Below are 17,622 nucleotides of genomic sequence, written 5' to 3'. Positions count from 1 at the left end.
TTTTAGTCAAAAGTGGGAAAAATCATGAGCCTTTGTGAAGTAAGACCCAGGAGCAAAGCTTTCATTAGCCTACATGCATGGCAAAAGCAATTCATCATTTTGCCTCAATGGGCAAAAAAGAGGGATCAACCTCACCATGCTATTTATGGAGATTTACGGAAGTCTGGGAAATGCTAATATGATTAACATTTATCTACAACATGTTTTGAAATGGCCCTCATGCCCACATTTTAGCTGGAAGATTAAGTTATTGCACTCGCTGGAATAAAAAGGAAAAGTATGGTGATACAGAATCTGCTTTGCTATGCAAGAGCACACAAAGATTAAATTTATATATATATATATGTATATATAAAATATTTATTTATTTATTTGTATTTTATTCTGTCACATTAGTGAAGGATTTCTCTACCCTCCCCATGCACCCTCTCTCTCTAAAAATCTCTCTTTATGTGTGTCTGTCTCCAGATGAAGGCACGATGAGGAGAGCGGGGCTTTTGTCCTACCGGAGTGTCTCTCTCACACACACACACACACACACACACACACACACACAAAAAATATATGAACTGTTCCATGGATTAGCCGAGCAGAGATTTATTTAATGCACCCTGGTAGAGAATGGTTGAAATCTATTTTGGGATACAGCGCTTGCCAAGCTCTAAGCCTGGTAATATATGCCTGCTACAGTTTAAGAGAGAGGGTTCACAGACCCTCTTTATGTTGGGATCATGCTGATCTTACCGAGTCATTGAATATGAAAATATTGAGGGCTGGTAGCCAATTTATTGTTTTCACACAAAGCGGACAAAAGGCTTGTTTAATGCCCGCTCTCCTGTCTCTTGTTTGTATGGTCTGTCTAAATATTTGATGTCCTAGAGAATGATTGTGATATTCACCAGATAAAATAGTGCACATGCATATGCCATGAGAGGCCCTATTTAAGATAGCAGCTTAAGGTTCTGAGAGGCCAACAAAGCCATGGATGGAAAGACTGCACTGCATTTGCATTTAAGCTGTGGATTTAGGAAGAGCTCGTGCAGAATGAATACTAATAGTGTGTCTAATTTAAAATGCAAAGTATTTACCTAAGAATTGATTCACTCATCATCAAAAAAAAAAAAGCTTAAATAAAACACATTTTGGCTGTCTAATTAGAATGAAAGTCAAACTATCATATCAAGAGAGGCATTTAATACGATGTAAAAAAAAAAAAAAAAAAGCATTTTTCACCTGAAAAAAATAAAAAATAAAATCAACATCCAGGGCATTGTTAAAGGCTCAGCCCTCAAAGTCCTCAAAACTAAACAAACAATCCCCGAACATAAACTCCACTACACTTCCCAGCATGCCTCAGGGGGATAAGGTTTGGACCGCTTCTCTTCACAGTGCGCAGTGACAGAGAGTGACACAAAAGAGGAAAGCCAGGGGGTGTGCAGGAGTGGGGGAGAGAGAGACGGACAAAAGAGAAGACATGGGCTTTGCACGGAGGACACGATAAAGCCAGTAGCATTATCGTCAGTGTGAAAGACGGGGGCCATACTTCAAACGGGATTTTCTCTCCATGACAGGATACTCCGCTGACGCAGAGCAAATAGCTCTCTGGTGCAGTATATAGCTCGAGGGCTCCTGGGCTTCTTTGGAAATGCAACAAACTACAATGCAATGATAGGATCTCGCGCAGACTGCTTGGCACTGACATTACACACGAATAAATACAATGACATTGAAGAGACATTAAAAATACATCAAATGTCTTTTTTTTTTCTCTCGAGAATTTGCCCATTTTGTTTAAGTTTTAAAAACAGTGGTTATGCATAACTATCAGCATTCACACTGATGTTTTCCTGCAACCTAATTATACTTGACATGTAATCACATCAACATTTGGAGCGGATTATATTTGGTCAAGGAAGCAAACTAGTGATTTGCTTGGAAAAGTGAACTGTTATTTTATTGGTTCTGAAATGTTGGACTTTGCCACAAGAGGTTCAAAGGCAAGATTAGAGATGAGCAAGTGGGGGAAAACAATGACGTCATGGCATTGCAGGAAGATCATAATACTTACTAAAGCATCCAATCGGATTGCTTTGATATCATCCTTATTACTGCTCACCGGGGGTTGGTTTCTGGGTTTTAAACTTTGGGGAGACTTTACTGCTTAAAGAAAATGAAAATTTGGAATATGCTCTTTGCAAAAGTAATCAACCATTTTCAATTCTGCAAACCTCAATTAAGTCAGGCACATGGCGGTGTTGTAATTTGTATATTACTTGCATATCTGTCTTTTCATTTCACAACAAACTAACATTCTAATAGTAATTCTAATCTATTTTTTTTCGGAATGCAAAACTGGTAACTGAGGCATTACTTCGGCTGCAATAGTGAAGGTATTATTAGGCTTTACAAATATGACTCTTGCAAGGAACCCAACAGGCTTCAATCAATTAGTCTGTGATTATTATTATTTCTGTTGTTATTACTAGTCCCAGCAGTCTGGCTGTTATGGTAACCCAAGATGCAGCCTATCGTACTAATCCTTGCCCCGTCCCTAACCTTAACCTTTACTCTCTTAATCAACATCGTATTCGGAGCAAGTGGGCAAAATATTTACATATTATCTCTCGCAGCGGTCAGTGGGAATGTGTCTTCACAGAAGTCATTTGTGTGCTTGCATACATTGCTGCTGTACGTGCAAAAGAATGTGCATGTACAGTGAGCACACGTGTTAGCGTGTTTGTTTTTATATCCAGACTTCTTGGTTGGTTTTTCATCTTTGTCTGACTTAAAAGTAAAATGGACATTAGGGTCCCGACTGTCAGTATAAATTGTGGTGTTACGGACAAACTATAGATAGAAGTTCTCGTGAAATGCAGCCTAATTTGACGCAAAAAAAAAAAAAAAAAAAAACAATAGTCCAGCCAGACAAGTTTCTATTCCAGACATACAGAAATGTTTTTTTTTCTTCTCTAATGTTCAATATTTAACCCATCTGTCCTCAATTCCTAAAGTGTCTACTGAGAAGTTTCATCCAAAAGCAAATAGAAACTGGACGGCAAGATAAAAGAAAAGCACGAAAACATAGAGGCAAGCAAACATCAGAGTGAGACAAAGATATTTCCTATGCAAAGCTTGCACACAATGTCATGTGTGATAGCAACGAATCCGGTCCAAGTCACACGCAAGGGGGGTTGGTGGAGGAGACAGAAACGAGGTCGGCTGCCTCCATCTTCCAATGATTTCCCCCCTCTCAGCTTTGATTCTGCTGATCCAGTATCTTGCCATATAGCAAGGGACACAAAGCAGATTTTAGCTTTGGGATAATCTCATTAAGAAACTCTAACCACCCCTAGTGGAGTGGTGGTGTGTGCGGGGTAGCGGGAGGGGGCAGAGACTCAGTCTGCACCATGCCAGAGCCAGGCTCAGGGAGGCAGGTGTAATGTTACATAATTAGCCTCTAAACAGTAAAAAGGAGATTATGGTAAATGGCCTACTAGCCAGCACATGCAGTGGACTTGCAGGTCCCGGAAGACGCCGTGGTCTGATGAGGCGAGAAAACACTCCGGGAGCAGGAAAAAAAAAAAAAACTTTTCTGCAGCAAATGTGTAGTTTTCATAAAGATGACTTGGATTGCAATAAGGGCTAATTAAATAAAATATTGCCTACATTGAAACGCAGCTTCCCCAAATGTGTCTTCATTCCTTTTTAGACAGACATAGGTTACTTTTGAAGGCCTGCGTTTGCGCTCCCGCTGATATGTCTTGTCAAGCACCAGCAGGGGCTCGACTGTTGCACGGAAAAAGTGAAGAGAAGAATTTATGGAGTTGGCCTGATCCATGGAGCCCACACCTAGTCACTCATAACCTCAGTTGAGGATTACCATATCAGATTGTTGCCATATGTAGCACGGCGCACCACTCGGGGATCTGACAGTGATCAACTGCGAGCTATCACCAGAACCATCCAACAGGCTTTACTGTTAGGAGTTCAAACGCTGAACAGACTCAAATAAGTGATTTCACATCGACGTACAGTAATTTGCCATCTTATCCGCCCAAAAGTGCTTAGTGATGATCTCAAAGTGTGCGAGGTCACAGCAGGTCAGGACAACGCTGAAGCATCGACTCGCTCTTGCATAAAGTTGTATAACAAATGAGCTTCGGCTCTTTGAACCGGCTGACCACACAAGCCTGCAAGAGTCACTCGCAGCCCAACATGTGGCAGCAATAAGATGGCCCTGCCTTTCCAAAGACATGTGGGAGACACCGCATTCCAACGGAGCTCATTAAAGCTGAAAAACAAATCCAACAAACACTACCCCGGGGCTCAAACAAGCAACATGAAATATGCACAACAGGTCATGGCAACAGACGCCTGCCACACAACCCATGTTCATTTATTGATTCAATATTACTCAGCATCAGCTCATCATTAAATTGGATCGATTCCTTAAATTGTAAGAGCCAATAACACGACGTTTTAAACTCGGAGGGAGCGGGAGAGAACACGTTATGGCCCATTAGAAGACTCTTGACAGTGACATTTTGTTGCCTGATGGTCTTTAAGAGTTCAAATGTTTCGACAATGACACTGTTATTGCAGTCGTCTGCAAGAACACGCACATGTGTGTTATGTGCATGTCATGTCACAACCAAAACAATGGCGTACCACAGTTGGAGGGCGTGCGCTTAAAACACTTCTCAAGCGAATAACATACATACAGATACAATTAAATAGACAGATCAAAGACTCCAGCATGTGCAACAAATGCACTTTCTTCGTCACTTGAGGGAATGCTACAAGTCATTTGTGATATTATTTTGCCTAGTAGAGATTAGGAGGTGTGATCTCTGAGAGAAACTGCAATGTGCATGCTTCAAAATGCTTACGCTTCAAACTGTGGCCGTTGCATTCTATTAGTTCATCACTATATGCATTTTACACGCTGTACCTGTAAGATTAAACAAAATAAAATGAACCGTGTATTAATATGAAAGACAATTTATTTATCTACTTTAAAAAGAGTCGTTACTTTCAGTTTTACTTGTACCGGTACTTACTTGCATGATGCTGGTTGGCGAAATCTAAAACACTTTGTGAACTTTGCAAACCCAAATTGAAATAACCTATTAGTTGTAGATCAAAATGCCTTGCTCAAGTTACCTGGGCTTTTTAAAAACAAAAATGTGACATGAAATTGTGTTTGTGTGCAAAATACCACAACAACAGACAGAGCCTCGATGTGGATTTTGAACGATTGCATTCACTTCAGATTGATAAGAACTCAATAAAGTCAAAAGCCCGACGAAGAGGCAGGTTTCTTGCTGTAGCAGACAGCTGGCATGATTATTTTCAGCTCTTGAGCTAATCCCCCCCTAAATGTAAACTGGTGCAAAATGTGCCAAATGGCTTTAGAGACTGAAATTTGGACTTGCGAAAGATTTAAATGAGTTTTATAGAAATGTTTGAGGCATTATTGGAAAACACAGTGAGACAATTGTAATTACTTTTCAGCCTGTCACATTTATAATCATTATCCCACATTTTAGACATGCCAATTTTTGACTCCTGTTAACCAATACAGCGATGAAGACGCCACATAACATACAGTGTTTCTTCCCATTTCTCATGTTTTGATGTGCTTTCATTTATGTTTACGGGCATTCGATGTTTGATATGCAGCTTTGTGACTGGAACCGCTTGAGTCGTGTGCATGCCATTCAGAGGTGGCCCACTAAGAGCTAATCTACTTGTCAGGGTTGACTGCCAAGCACATCAGCCCACACACTTCACAATATGACTTTATTCATACTGTAGATCTGGGACATTAACTGTCTCTGCCCACCAGAACACAACACTTACGCCCACCACTCGCACCGAAAGAAAACTGCAAGATGAGCCGACAGTATGTGAGCAATATGAAAGTGATCATTTACACCTAAACGCGACCTCCGTCACCTCAAGAGAAAAACTTCTACTCCCTTTCACGCACCGTCACGTTGACTGTACTAGTTTGGCTTCATGTGATGAATCCGAGGCTTTGTGTGGATGTTCTTATTCCGATTCGATAAACCTACCGCCGAGAGTATGTTTGAACAAAGCACTTGCACAAGTCATTCAGTCTGGAGGTTGTATCATTAAAAATAAGGAGGCCTTGGGGTTTTGAAGTAAAGGAGACGTATCATCGGGATATACCGAGTCAGTGTGAGTATTACGAGATGGTAATTAAATGAGTCAAAGCGCAAATTAGCTTTGTGATGAATCTGTCGAAAAATGCAACAACAGAAGCACTGTGGATGACCTGGAATCATCTTTAAAGACTTAACTTCCTAATCTGGAAACAAGAGATTCATTTGATCAGACTAACGGGCTATTGTTCCGCAAGCAAAGCCTTATTAAGTTTGAATAATAGTGCCTCATGGCCATTTCATAAATCTCCAATAGTTCAGTGACCACAGTTGCTGGCACTTCATGAATCAATATCAACAAAATTGGAAAGTCAGGAAACACATAATACAACAAATATGTCAAATATTATTGTTTCTTCAAATACAGAAACGGAGCACGGGTCAAAGAGGCGAGGCACTCACAAAAGCATCAAGTTTAACCTCTTGAACAATTATTTAGAGAGTTATAACTGCTTGATAAAGAAGAAAAGACAGACATCTGCAACTGATTAAAGCCTCACAAAAGTATAATGAGCGAGGAGGAGGCATGTCAAGTTTGCACTCAAATTTATCGACGGCTTTTTCAAACTCCTCACTCTTGTGGGGAAGATTCACGCGTTATGATGATGCTTTGGACTTTGAACTTTCAAGCACTTTTTTTTGGTCAGAATAAAGACTGAAGACGAGGAAGACCTAAAACACACACAATATCTAAGACATTCAAGTGAAGACATAAAAGTGAAAATTGTTGTAATATCCTTAAATATTCACTTGATATCATTAGTTCGGCCAAACACCTTTAATCATAGCCCTTTCTTTTCAATCAAATTTTAGCTTCCCCACTCTCACACCTTGAACATTTTTGCATTCTATGATTGGTTCATTTCTCAAATTTCGTAAAAGTATAGTTTTTATAAAAAAAATAATTTATTTATTTTTCATTCTGTATTTATTTTTTTAATATTTATTTATATTTATTTATTTTCACAAATCTTCAAATGCAAGGCCTTGTTTACATGGCACGCATTGAAACGACATTCCATTTCTTGCCAAATGTGAACAAGCAAATCGGGATCAATGGTTGTCAGCTCATGACTAGCTTTTGTAATTGACCTTACGGGGCTCTGCTAGAAGGTGTTAGTACTTTAAAGAATGTCTATTTGGTGGCATGGCGGCATTGAGGAGCGCTACAGTGTTGAGCACGGTTCTGCATATTGTGTGCATTTTATTTCGTGAAATCCTGACCGTGGATGGTATGACAAACAGTGACTTCTCAGTTTCAAAGGTGGTTAGGAGCATGTATAGGCACGTACACGTGAACAAGCATATGTACACATGCATGCTCAAATGCACGCTACACGTGCTCTGAAGCATGCCCGCACACACACACACACAAGAGGGGGTGTGCGCCCATGTGCCACAGCAATTAGACCAAAAATGCCGAGGCCGATTTTTAGTCAGTCCAGCCCTGTTGGTGGCTGCTTTGAAAATTCTATTTGAAATCCATGACTCATTCGTATCAATCTATAAGACACAAAACGTCTTAACTTTTTTTTTTTTTTTTTTTTGGATGAAAGGCATTATCAGAAAATGGCAATGAAATTAGTGCCAACAAAAAGTAAAAACATTGTGTAACAATGGCCTGACAAGACCAGCCCAGCAGAAAACTGGAAGATTGCACCTTTCTGGTGAAACTGCTTTTATCTTGCCAGGTCCTACGATAGGAGATTTGGTAAAGTGACATAATTTTTTTTTTGTCTGAGTCTGAGGACTGATACCAAATGCCAATAGTTGGGGTCTGATTACACCACCTTAGGTATAGTTCACAGTTAAGTATTTTTCCAATGTTATTTTTTTTTGTTATTTATTTCTTATTTTTGTGAGACATCTCACCCATAAAGATTTATAAAAGAAAAAAAGAAAAAAAGAAAAAAAACGCTGTTCATCGAACAGTTTTGGTCATATAATGTGTTGGGTGTTCATAAAAACTCACAAAAAGAATGACTTCCACTTCCCGTCAAGCACAGGAGAACACACACAAAGATTTTCGGTTGAAAATATAGAACACATTCATTATTTGATTGTTCGTCCTGACTGGTTTTGGACTCTATTATCGGGAAGAATCCACTCTTACAAACGTCACACACAAGAATAATCTTTTAAGACAATCTTATAAGACATGAGCGTGACGGGTGTTTGATGTCCTTCATCGGAAAAGGGGAACAATCATGACAAAAACAGACCGACTGTTTTGATGTGTGTAAAGTGTGCCTAAAAATCCACTGAAGGTCAATGTTCAAAATGCACCACACGCCGCTTCTTGACACAAATGCCCTCAGGACTCTCCAACCACATGCGACTGGGCAGCACTCGTGGCCAAAGGAAATTCTCCTTTGGCCTGACAAACATTTTACTTCTGTAGCCAGATACACTTATTTTAAGAATAATATCATTGCGACTGCAAAACAGTCTGTATTTGTGTCACATTTAGGCTCTAATATTCTCGGGGAGAATGAATATATTTGTTGACTAACAGCATGGATAAAACCCTTAAATATTCAACATTTTTTAATCTGGTTTAATATTTCCACCCGTTTTATGCAAATTGCAGTCTATTAGCATAATCCCATTTGAGAATACATCCTTTTAAAGTGGAAGATTATAACCTATTTTTTAAACACACAAATCAAATCTCATATTGAAATGGTAATGTTTTAAAGTCTGTGTGCGATGCAGAAAAAAAAAAGTGCATTTACATACTTTTTCCATTAGTGACACTACACAACATGAAGATACAAGTCGGAGCCAAAACCCTTATGAAGGCATCCCGTTAAAAGAGAAACATTGCAGTTACCAAAGTATTTCTACAATTATTTTTGTAGTGTTTCAATGAACACGAGACACGCGCATGACTTAAGTGCTTCTGACGGTATCATGTTTTCAATGCTAAGAGGAGAAGGTAAGACATTACATCCCAGCATTAAAGTGGAAACAGGGCCTGTAAAAGCTTCATTGAGATATTGAAGGGGATAAAGATATAAGAAAGGGCCATTATGCTGCTGAAGTGGTTCAGTGGGGGTTTCTATCTCTCTCCGTCGCTCTTTATGTCTTTTTTGAACTTGTAAGGAGTTCAGCAGGTTTGAACCTGCAGTCCAGACAGGCCTCTGGAATGCGACTGCGGCCACTCAAGCCCGTCTGACCTGCCACCGTACCGGCTCCATTTCACTGGGCCGAGCTACCTACTCACTTACAATGGGACTTCAACTTTATCTCCCCTTGTAACACAACATTAACTGCCAAAGAGCTGGAAATGTATTATCAGCCCGCCCCAAAGCTTGGATTGCTTCCCTTATAAATACGATCATTATACCAGCGGTAATCCCATTAAATAGATCATTTTGCAAATATCTAAATCCAATTAATAAAGTGTTTTCCGAGGGTGTGCAGCAAATACTGCCTGGTAGAAAGCTGACATGCTGTTGACTCCACTTCTTTGTTACTCGCTTTCCTTTGTGGCAACTATGATGATATTAGGATATCTGAGCTGGCCCTGGATCATGCTGCCAATTACTTCCGCTAAAATGTAGAGGATGAGAAGATGCCTTTTTTTAAATATAATTTCTCAAAATAAAATTTTCACACATCACCAACCTAGCAAAGCAGTTTTTATTTGCAATGAGCCTGCTCACCCACCAATGCATTTCCTTGAAAAGGATCGTTTGAGGGCCCTTCTTTGGGATATGTATGGAGTGATTCGAATTTAAATCAACATCGCTATGTAGTTGAATGCAATTTTCAAACTGCGAAGGCTGCCATTTGGAAAAAAAGGACAAAAACATTTGACCCTTTTTTTAATATATAAATGCATTTTATTTATTGATTACTTAATTTATTTCTAGAGTGTCTACTGTCTACACATAGTAAATTGAGTGCTTCGGAAGTGCAGTTCATATGTTCACACATTGTTTCATAAAATACAAAGAGTTGAAATAATAAAGTCACAGTTTGGTTTGCATTACTGTTGTAATCTGATTAATGACAAAAATATTTATTTTTACGCCACACTTTTTTGTGAAGTTGTTGTAGTGAATGCTAAAAAAGACTGCAAGTCAAATTCTTTAGTAAGTTAATAACTGAATGAATGAACACCGATTATTGTGATGGCGATCAATTAATTTCCTGTGTTTGTTAATAAATATACTTGAAGAGGACTTTGGAAAACTAAGCGTAACTATTAAATTGCTTATTCAATATTGCGTTTGTGTGTGTTGGGGGAATCACAAATAATTTTTCAAATTCCTTCAGCCCCTATCTTAGAATTTAATGTACAGTATGTAAATTAAGTAGAAAATGTCCCCAGGAGCATTAGCTGTACAAATGCAACAATTGTGCTATGGGGGACTGTCGTTTTGGTTGTGATGAACTTGAATACCAAATATTTTACACGTGTTCACACATTTCTGCTTGCTTTTTCATGCAGCAGAACACTGTTGTCATATAAAAAGTGGACAAAACAATGATTTTCAATTGAAAAACGGTTTCTGCATTTCTTCGCAAAAAAGTCTGCACGGAATATACTTATGATGTTCTCAGATAAAAATCCCGGCCCGAGTTCGGCCACAAAAGTATTGAAATGACTGCCAGAGCTTTTGGCAAATTAACCATTTAAGGAGTTAATCCAAACGAGTTTCCTAAATCATTCCCATAAGTCATCAGTGAAAGTGTCCTCTATATGTCCTCCAACTTTAAAATGTGTGTCACAGCATTGACCATGTCACATTTTGCGGCTTATGAGTTGTAATATTCTGTAATAAAAAAAAAAAAAAGTTTAAGAAATGCGAAAGCGAAATGTGAGTTTTAAATAATTCTCATGTGCCACAGTGCAAAAACAATGATCAATATGCAAAGCTGTGCCCTAGCGGTTGGTATTGTTGCGGAAACTACATGGTAAGGCCATTTTCCAATCTGTTCATGGTTTTTAAGAGTCATCTGAAGTTGTTAAGGAAAACACTGCTGTGGTTAAATGCATTAAAAGAGAACGCCTGTGGGTGATGTTAACACTCGTCGAAAGTCATCTGCCAATGAATGATCTATGAGCCACTTAAATGACTGTTTATGGTACAAACTGAACAAAGCCACAATGCTAACCATCATCTTTGAATGAGACTCTTTACGATCTAAAAGGCTCTTTCAATTACTTTTGGATGCGTCAGATCAAGTTTAATCCAGTTTGGAAACTACAAAACAAATGCCTCCAGTACAGAGATTAGACTTATTAAAGATGAATACTCTTGAGGTTGTAAAATTCAAAATGTGACCAATTGAAGAAGAAGAAAATACAGGACTGCAGAATAACCATGGGTTGTTGTTGTTTTTCAGCCATTTATGCTGTTCATGCAATTTACAGTGGGTATTTTCTTTTGTCACTTCTACACAAGCAAATAATGTAACTAAGTGAAATTTGTAATGTCCATCTGGGATGCTGATCACATTCACACTTCACCTTCGTCATACATTTAAGTCAACAACTTTGAAAAATGTGTTAGATAAAAGACTTTAAGAACAGAAAGCCCTGGAATTGATCACTTCCATTTTCATTATTTACTATGAGAATTGGGAATTTGGAATCATTTCAAAATTTGAAATAAGATGAAGTCATTCCAGTGTCTGGGATTTTTTGTTTTGTTTATTATTTTTTTTTAACCTGAGAGCTTCCACTGTAATACAGCATCTCAGCATACAATTTAATAAATAGATGAGACAGTTCAACAGCCAATCTTAGCCAGAGAAGGCCGTGTCCCCAAATGTATTTGAGATATTTTCATTTAATTTACGTTTGACCTATAAAAGCTTGCGCAATACAGATTTGACCATGCATTGTAATTTATTGCTATGATGTTTGAGGAAAAACTTCCAACTATTGCTGAACCTAACCCTTAATTCATAAATTTTATTAAATACATTACAATATTATGTACATTATTATATCATTAGGATTATTATCGGGAAAACTTGAAAAAGGGCAGATTCAGAATCAGTGCCACAAAAATCATCTAGAATAGGTTATTTGCATCTGAGTTAAAAAGAAAATTCAAAAAAAAAATTGACCAGAATTATTTTCTTCAGAAGGAGAGGTTGATAGAAAACATAGACTGCCCCCTTCTTCCAGTCTATTTTTCTGTTATGATCTGTCTTTTTCTAATGAAGAGGAAGAAAGTGAGAACAGAGCAAAGAAAGAGATGTCAAGATTGAGGTTGGCCGCCCCCCTTGCGGGGTCAAACTCGAGGGGTTAATACCTGGTGTCTGACACTGCACATAAACTCTGCTGAGCTCATCACACTAATTAAACAGACACACATCCTCTCGGAGCTCCGATGGCCAATCGCTGCCAGCTAAAAAAGCACTCCATTCATGAAGGCTGGCAGGGTGTGTGCGCCGAGTGAGCTCGAGAAATGCTACCTGCCGTTCTTCAGTTTGATTAATACGAAGAACAATGGCGCTCTTGTGGCCCAACGAGCACACTCCACTTGGTTTTGCTTCACCGCTTGAGGAGAGAGGACTGCATGTTTCAAACACTCTCACTGCTGAGTCGTGCGACTTGTCTGCGATTGCTGCTTCCTTGCAGCGCTGATCTGGCTAAGCTAGTCTGGTGAAAAACAGAGTTCTGACAAATGTCAGCAAAAGGCTAACCTTGCATTTTAAATGCTTTGAGCAGGAAATAATTTTGTAAAGACTGTGATCATATATTTTTCGTATGACGACCAAGACTCGGCTAAGAAGTACAGGTTGCTTCTGTTTTGTACATTTGACAATGTTCCGTTTCCAGTCAAAAGGTGTGAAGAACCTACCAAAAAAAAAAAAAAAAAAAAAAAAACAGCACCACAAAATTTATGATGCTTTTTGTTCATGACCACGACGCAATGATTGGTAAACAGACAACACAAATTGTGCCTTGTCACAATCACAAGTTTTCATTTAATATGCAGCAACATGGCAAGAATAAAAACTAACATAATTCTGTATTTGTTTTCGCTGTCAGGTTCCTATTTTCAATGATAGTATTTGACAGTATTAAACTATGCTACATTGCAAGGGCATCACACTATTTTTAAAAAAAAAATGCAATTCAAAGATGACTCAGGGGGAGACAAAAGGCTTATGGCTGACAATATTTCATTTGTACACTGTTTTTTATTGCAAACGTGGCAGGGACAGTGGCGACTTATTTGGGATAGTGGCAGTGCACCAGCATATCTCACATGGTTACAATTTTTCTTCCCCCCATACTATGCATTTCGTATTTAATACAAAGCAGTAATTTGAATGTAAAATAAAAAAAAAGAAAATCATGTCTTATCCGGAGTCGTATTTTGAGGTAATTTCCTTTCAGTTGTAAAATTTTATGAATCATATTTTGTTTGTCTGTGCCAGTTATAACATAAAAGAAGAGCAATTGGAAGTATAGAACATGAGCATGAGAGAGAAAAAGAGAATGTTGTAGTTTTCCTAGTTTGTATCATTTTTTCCTTGGAAAAAAAAACACTAGTGAGAGGACTTGAAATAATAAATTAATTCCGATGACATGTTGTAAAATAATATTTTATTCATTTATCGATGTTCCTCATAAATTGAATCATGCAGACCATCAGTCTTTCCTACCCGTGAATAGACCACTAACAGACATCCACAAATTACCTCCAAGGGATGAAGACGTCGGGCCTATGAGAGTGACAGCGTAATATTACGTGCGTCAAAACTTTGGTGACATAATTAATTGCAGCACTCGCTGAACTCACATACACGTTGCGCTTTACCAACACTTTTGCCAATATTCAGTGCTTCAAGCTTTTATCAAAACAGAGAGACAAATTGCGCCACCTGAACAAGTCTACAGAGCTTGACAACTCATCTCACTTGCAAATTGTAAGCATTCGAGCCTTCGACAGCGGCGGCGCGCTAACCAAGTCAAGGCGTGAGAAGTCTTCACGCAGCTATGTGATCCTTTCAAAACAGTGGATGCCGTCAAAGATATTGGAGGCAGGAAAAAGAGCATGCAAATTCCTGATGATGATCGCCCATCTGGCCAAAAGCAGCACGTCACTCAAACACTACGAGTTGCTCTGAGAAGTGCAGCACAATCATCTGTGGTGAAGATACATTTGAACAACAAATCCGGCTGGCTCAAAACCAAGATGAATAGATAATAGAAGAAGAGATTTATATAATGTAAATGTTTAGCTGGCCAAAGACAAGTATTTTCTTGCCGATTTAGTTGTTCCTAGAAGATGAGTCAAATAAAATAAAAGCAGCAGCCTGACCAAAATTCATACGAGAGAAGTTTAAGCGGCACGATGGGCTCATAGAAAAAGGGCAAAAAAAATAAAAAATACAGTTTGCGCCATCCCACAAGTGTTTTCACTTATGCTGAGTGATTAGACTTCTGCTCGGACTGAAGATGGGACGCGAGGCATTACGTGAGGTCACGGGACACGCACCAATAAGAATGATGAATGCATCATGAGACCCACACTGACAGGTGCTGCAAAGGTGAGCAGTGAGGAAGGAGTGCACACTAATCACCCCAAATAAGTGAACTCCCCAAACAGTAGACGTTATTAGTAGTAAACATATTGCTATAGGAGACATACACACTTCCGTGACGACGTATAAAAAGTTTCACTGCATTTATAAGCGCAGATCGTTTTTGTTTTCAAATTTTTTGATGCCAGTTGAATAATTTAGCCTTCAAAACAGTTAAAAAGCTATATACTTATATTTATATATACATAAAAGATTAATTACTTTTATTGTTACCGTCTTTTTTCAGTTCTGCTTAGAGACACCAAACAACAAAATAATAATTTTATTTGAACTAGAATGTGTAAACATTCACTTCCAAACGGTCCCATCTCATATCCACTATATGCTTGAGTGTTGCATTATACATTATATTCAAAATTATAAAACATTTCAACAAAGGTTAAAGAGCAGTTCTGGTGGTGATGACTTCTGCATCAAAGTGTAATAGTTGCTACCCAGGCAGATTCCAAACTCCAATTTGAAAAATATTTTGCTTAACAACAGACAAATGAAGAAATAACAATTTGGGAATCTTCAGTCCTAATCTTGACTAGACATTTTCACCCCCATCTTTCCAACATGTCTCACTCATGTACACGTCATTCACATTTTTGCACCAGCAGAGATGAAAGCATAGACAATGCACATTTTCAATCTGAAGTTAGTGGAGATTGCCATCTAACGTTTGTAAAATTATTCAACTCGTGGTTGTGGTGCTTTTTAAAAGGCGCCAATCTTAAATGAAGCAAGAAGGCAAGAACTAGATCCTTGACAAAACCACATGAAGACTATCCCAATTCAAGTCAGCAGCAGTAGGCCCAACAGTAAATTCTTTTAGAAGACGGGGCTGTCATGTGTTTTTTGGCAGTGAGTCTAACTGTAAACTGTCTATTGCCGTCATGCAGGATGCACCAGAGAATGCAGCTGTGTAAAAGAGCACCACGAAACCCGCCACTCAAAGACATTGGCACACTTTGCTTGATCACAGCCCAAACATGCAAAACTCTCCACTCAAGCCCGGGCTTGTTTAGCCGCTGGCACCCAAAGGCGTCGGTTCCATGTATGCCAGCTGCGCTAAAGTGCGCCCGTAGGTACACAATGCAGCAGCACAACCTGCACCCATGCCCTCACCTCGTCTACCTTGGCACTTTCCGAGCTCCGTGGAAAAAATGTCCCGTTCCAAATGGCAAGTCAAGGGCCAGACAACATATTCATACATCTTAATTAGTAATAATGATACCCACTTTGTGCCAACTGTCTGATGCCAGTGGTTGTGTTGACTAGACTCCCTGTTTGCCTACTGATTCCATGAAAATTGTTTAAAAAAAAATGGGCAAAAATATATTGTGGTGAGGTAAAATAAAGCAGAGCCTCGAAACAGAATCTGTTCCTGACAAACTTGATCCCAATTTGTTTGTTTTTAGCCCTTACAGAAATTAATTTCTTCCAGATGACTCACTTTAGCCACCATAAAAGCTTTTTTAAGTGCAGAATTTTTTTTAATTTATTTATTTTTTTTACATTTTGAACCGTTATCATAGTATAAAAACAAATTAATTTTGTTGTTATAAAACACACACACACAAAAAAGTGTTTTCAAGCCTATTTTTGATGAAGCAGTGGTCACAGACTGGCAAGAAGTTGAAGTGTTTATGCTTGGAAGGTGATTCACAATTTTTTCAACTTTGTCATCACTCGTAGTCCTGTGGTGACATTTGAACTCCCTTTTGAAACACCGGAAGCAAAAAAAAACTCTGGAAAAAATGTAATTTTCTTGAAAGGTTGGTTAAATAAAAAACATCTTAAGGAAGATGAGGTGTTTGACTTTAGACATGGATCTCGGCAAAAGTAGTCTTACGTGAGAATTTTACAGTACTTTGTGTAAGATCATAATTTACTGAGATTTGTGTTCAACCGACAGAACATGCACAGGACTGATCTGGTAGCTCTTGTTGCTCTTGGAACATTAACCACATGATTTTTTGTTTCACTAGAACCATTAAGGCTTCGTTTGAATTGCATGACAAGTCACTAAATTTAGAATATCTAACGCTTAATCGTACTTTATTGGACAAGCGGCTGTCGTGATGGATATGTGTAAGAAGTGGAGGAAAAAGACTTGCCGCCAAAATGAAAAGAACAAATCCATTTTGAAAAAAAATCAGGAACACAGAATTTTCCTGCATTGGGAGTCCTCATTAAATTAATTGACAGATCCGCCCCCCTGTCTTGAGTTTGACATCTATGTCATAGACCATTCATTTAAAAAGACTTGCCACAACATGGTGGAGGTCTGCGTTATTCAAGGCCATGTATGTTTATATGCAAACATGTTTAGATCTGTCCTGAGCCACTTGAGCTCCTTTCAACGAAACACACTTTATGGAGGTAATGATAACAACTAATAACTTGCATGGATTTTTCTTTTTTTTTCTGACCGTGAAATAGGCTGCAGTTGACTTCATGGAGTCTGGATTTATGGCCTGGTAATTCCCCCTCTGGAATAATTTGGCTGGTACATCTGCAGCTTAGCAGCATTCCAGCAGGGCTCCTCTGTGCTGTGAAGTCAGGAGATGACTGATTGATTGATTGTATTACTCTAGTTTTAGCATGGCTTTAGCAAACTACTGCAGTAAAATTTTAATGGGATCTATCCCACTGCAAAGTAAACGGCACTTCACGTAAGCAACGAGCAACCTGTTTGATGCTGTTTGCCTGCTGATGACCACCAAAGTTCAAACTGAGCAGATTTTATATGCAATGGAGCTGCAGCTGTAACAAAGCCCTTTACAGAATATTTAACATGGTGTGTGTGTGTATATATATATATATTTTTTTTTTTTACTTTTTTTTTAACTCTTTTAAGCTTTTATGT

General features: G+C 38.6%; 1 protein-coding gene across 2 annotated transcripts in view; it reads right to left on the bottom strand.

Moving 5' to 3' along the window:
- The window catches only part of rab11fip2 (RAB11 family interacting protein 2 (class I)), a 48,419-nt gene that overhangs the window by 13,828 nt on the left and 16,969 nt on the right, over positions 1–17,622 (bottom strand). The window contains exon 7 of one of the 2 annotated variants that reach the window (XM_088305212.1): positions 17,174–17,305. The exons of the other annotated variant lie outside the window; for it this stretch is intronic. Coding sequence (XP_088161338.1) covers positions 17,276–17,305 — 30 coding nt within the window. The 3' untranslated portion in view covers positions 17,174–17,275. Of the gene's footprint in view, positions 1–17,173; positions 17,306–17,622 lie in introns of those variants that run through there. 2 annotated transcript variants of the gene reach the window in all.

The sequence above is a fragment of the Idiotropiscis lumnitzeri genome, chromosome 9 (assembly GCF_059441095.1).
Source record: "Idiotropiscis lumnitzeri isolate Australia: NSW breed Sydney's pygmy pipehorse chromosome 9, RoL_Ilum_1.0, whole genome shotgun sequence".
Classification (NCBI taxonomy): Eukaryota; Metazoa; Chordata; class Actinopteri; order Syngnathiformes; family Syngnathidae; genus Idiotropiscis; species Idiotropiscis lumnitzeri.
The sequence above is the reverse complement of the archived record's forward strand: the minus strand, read 5'-3'. Positions and strand labels throughout refer to the sequence as shown.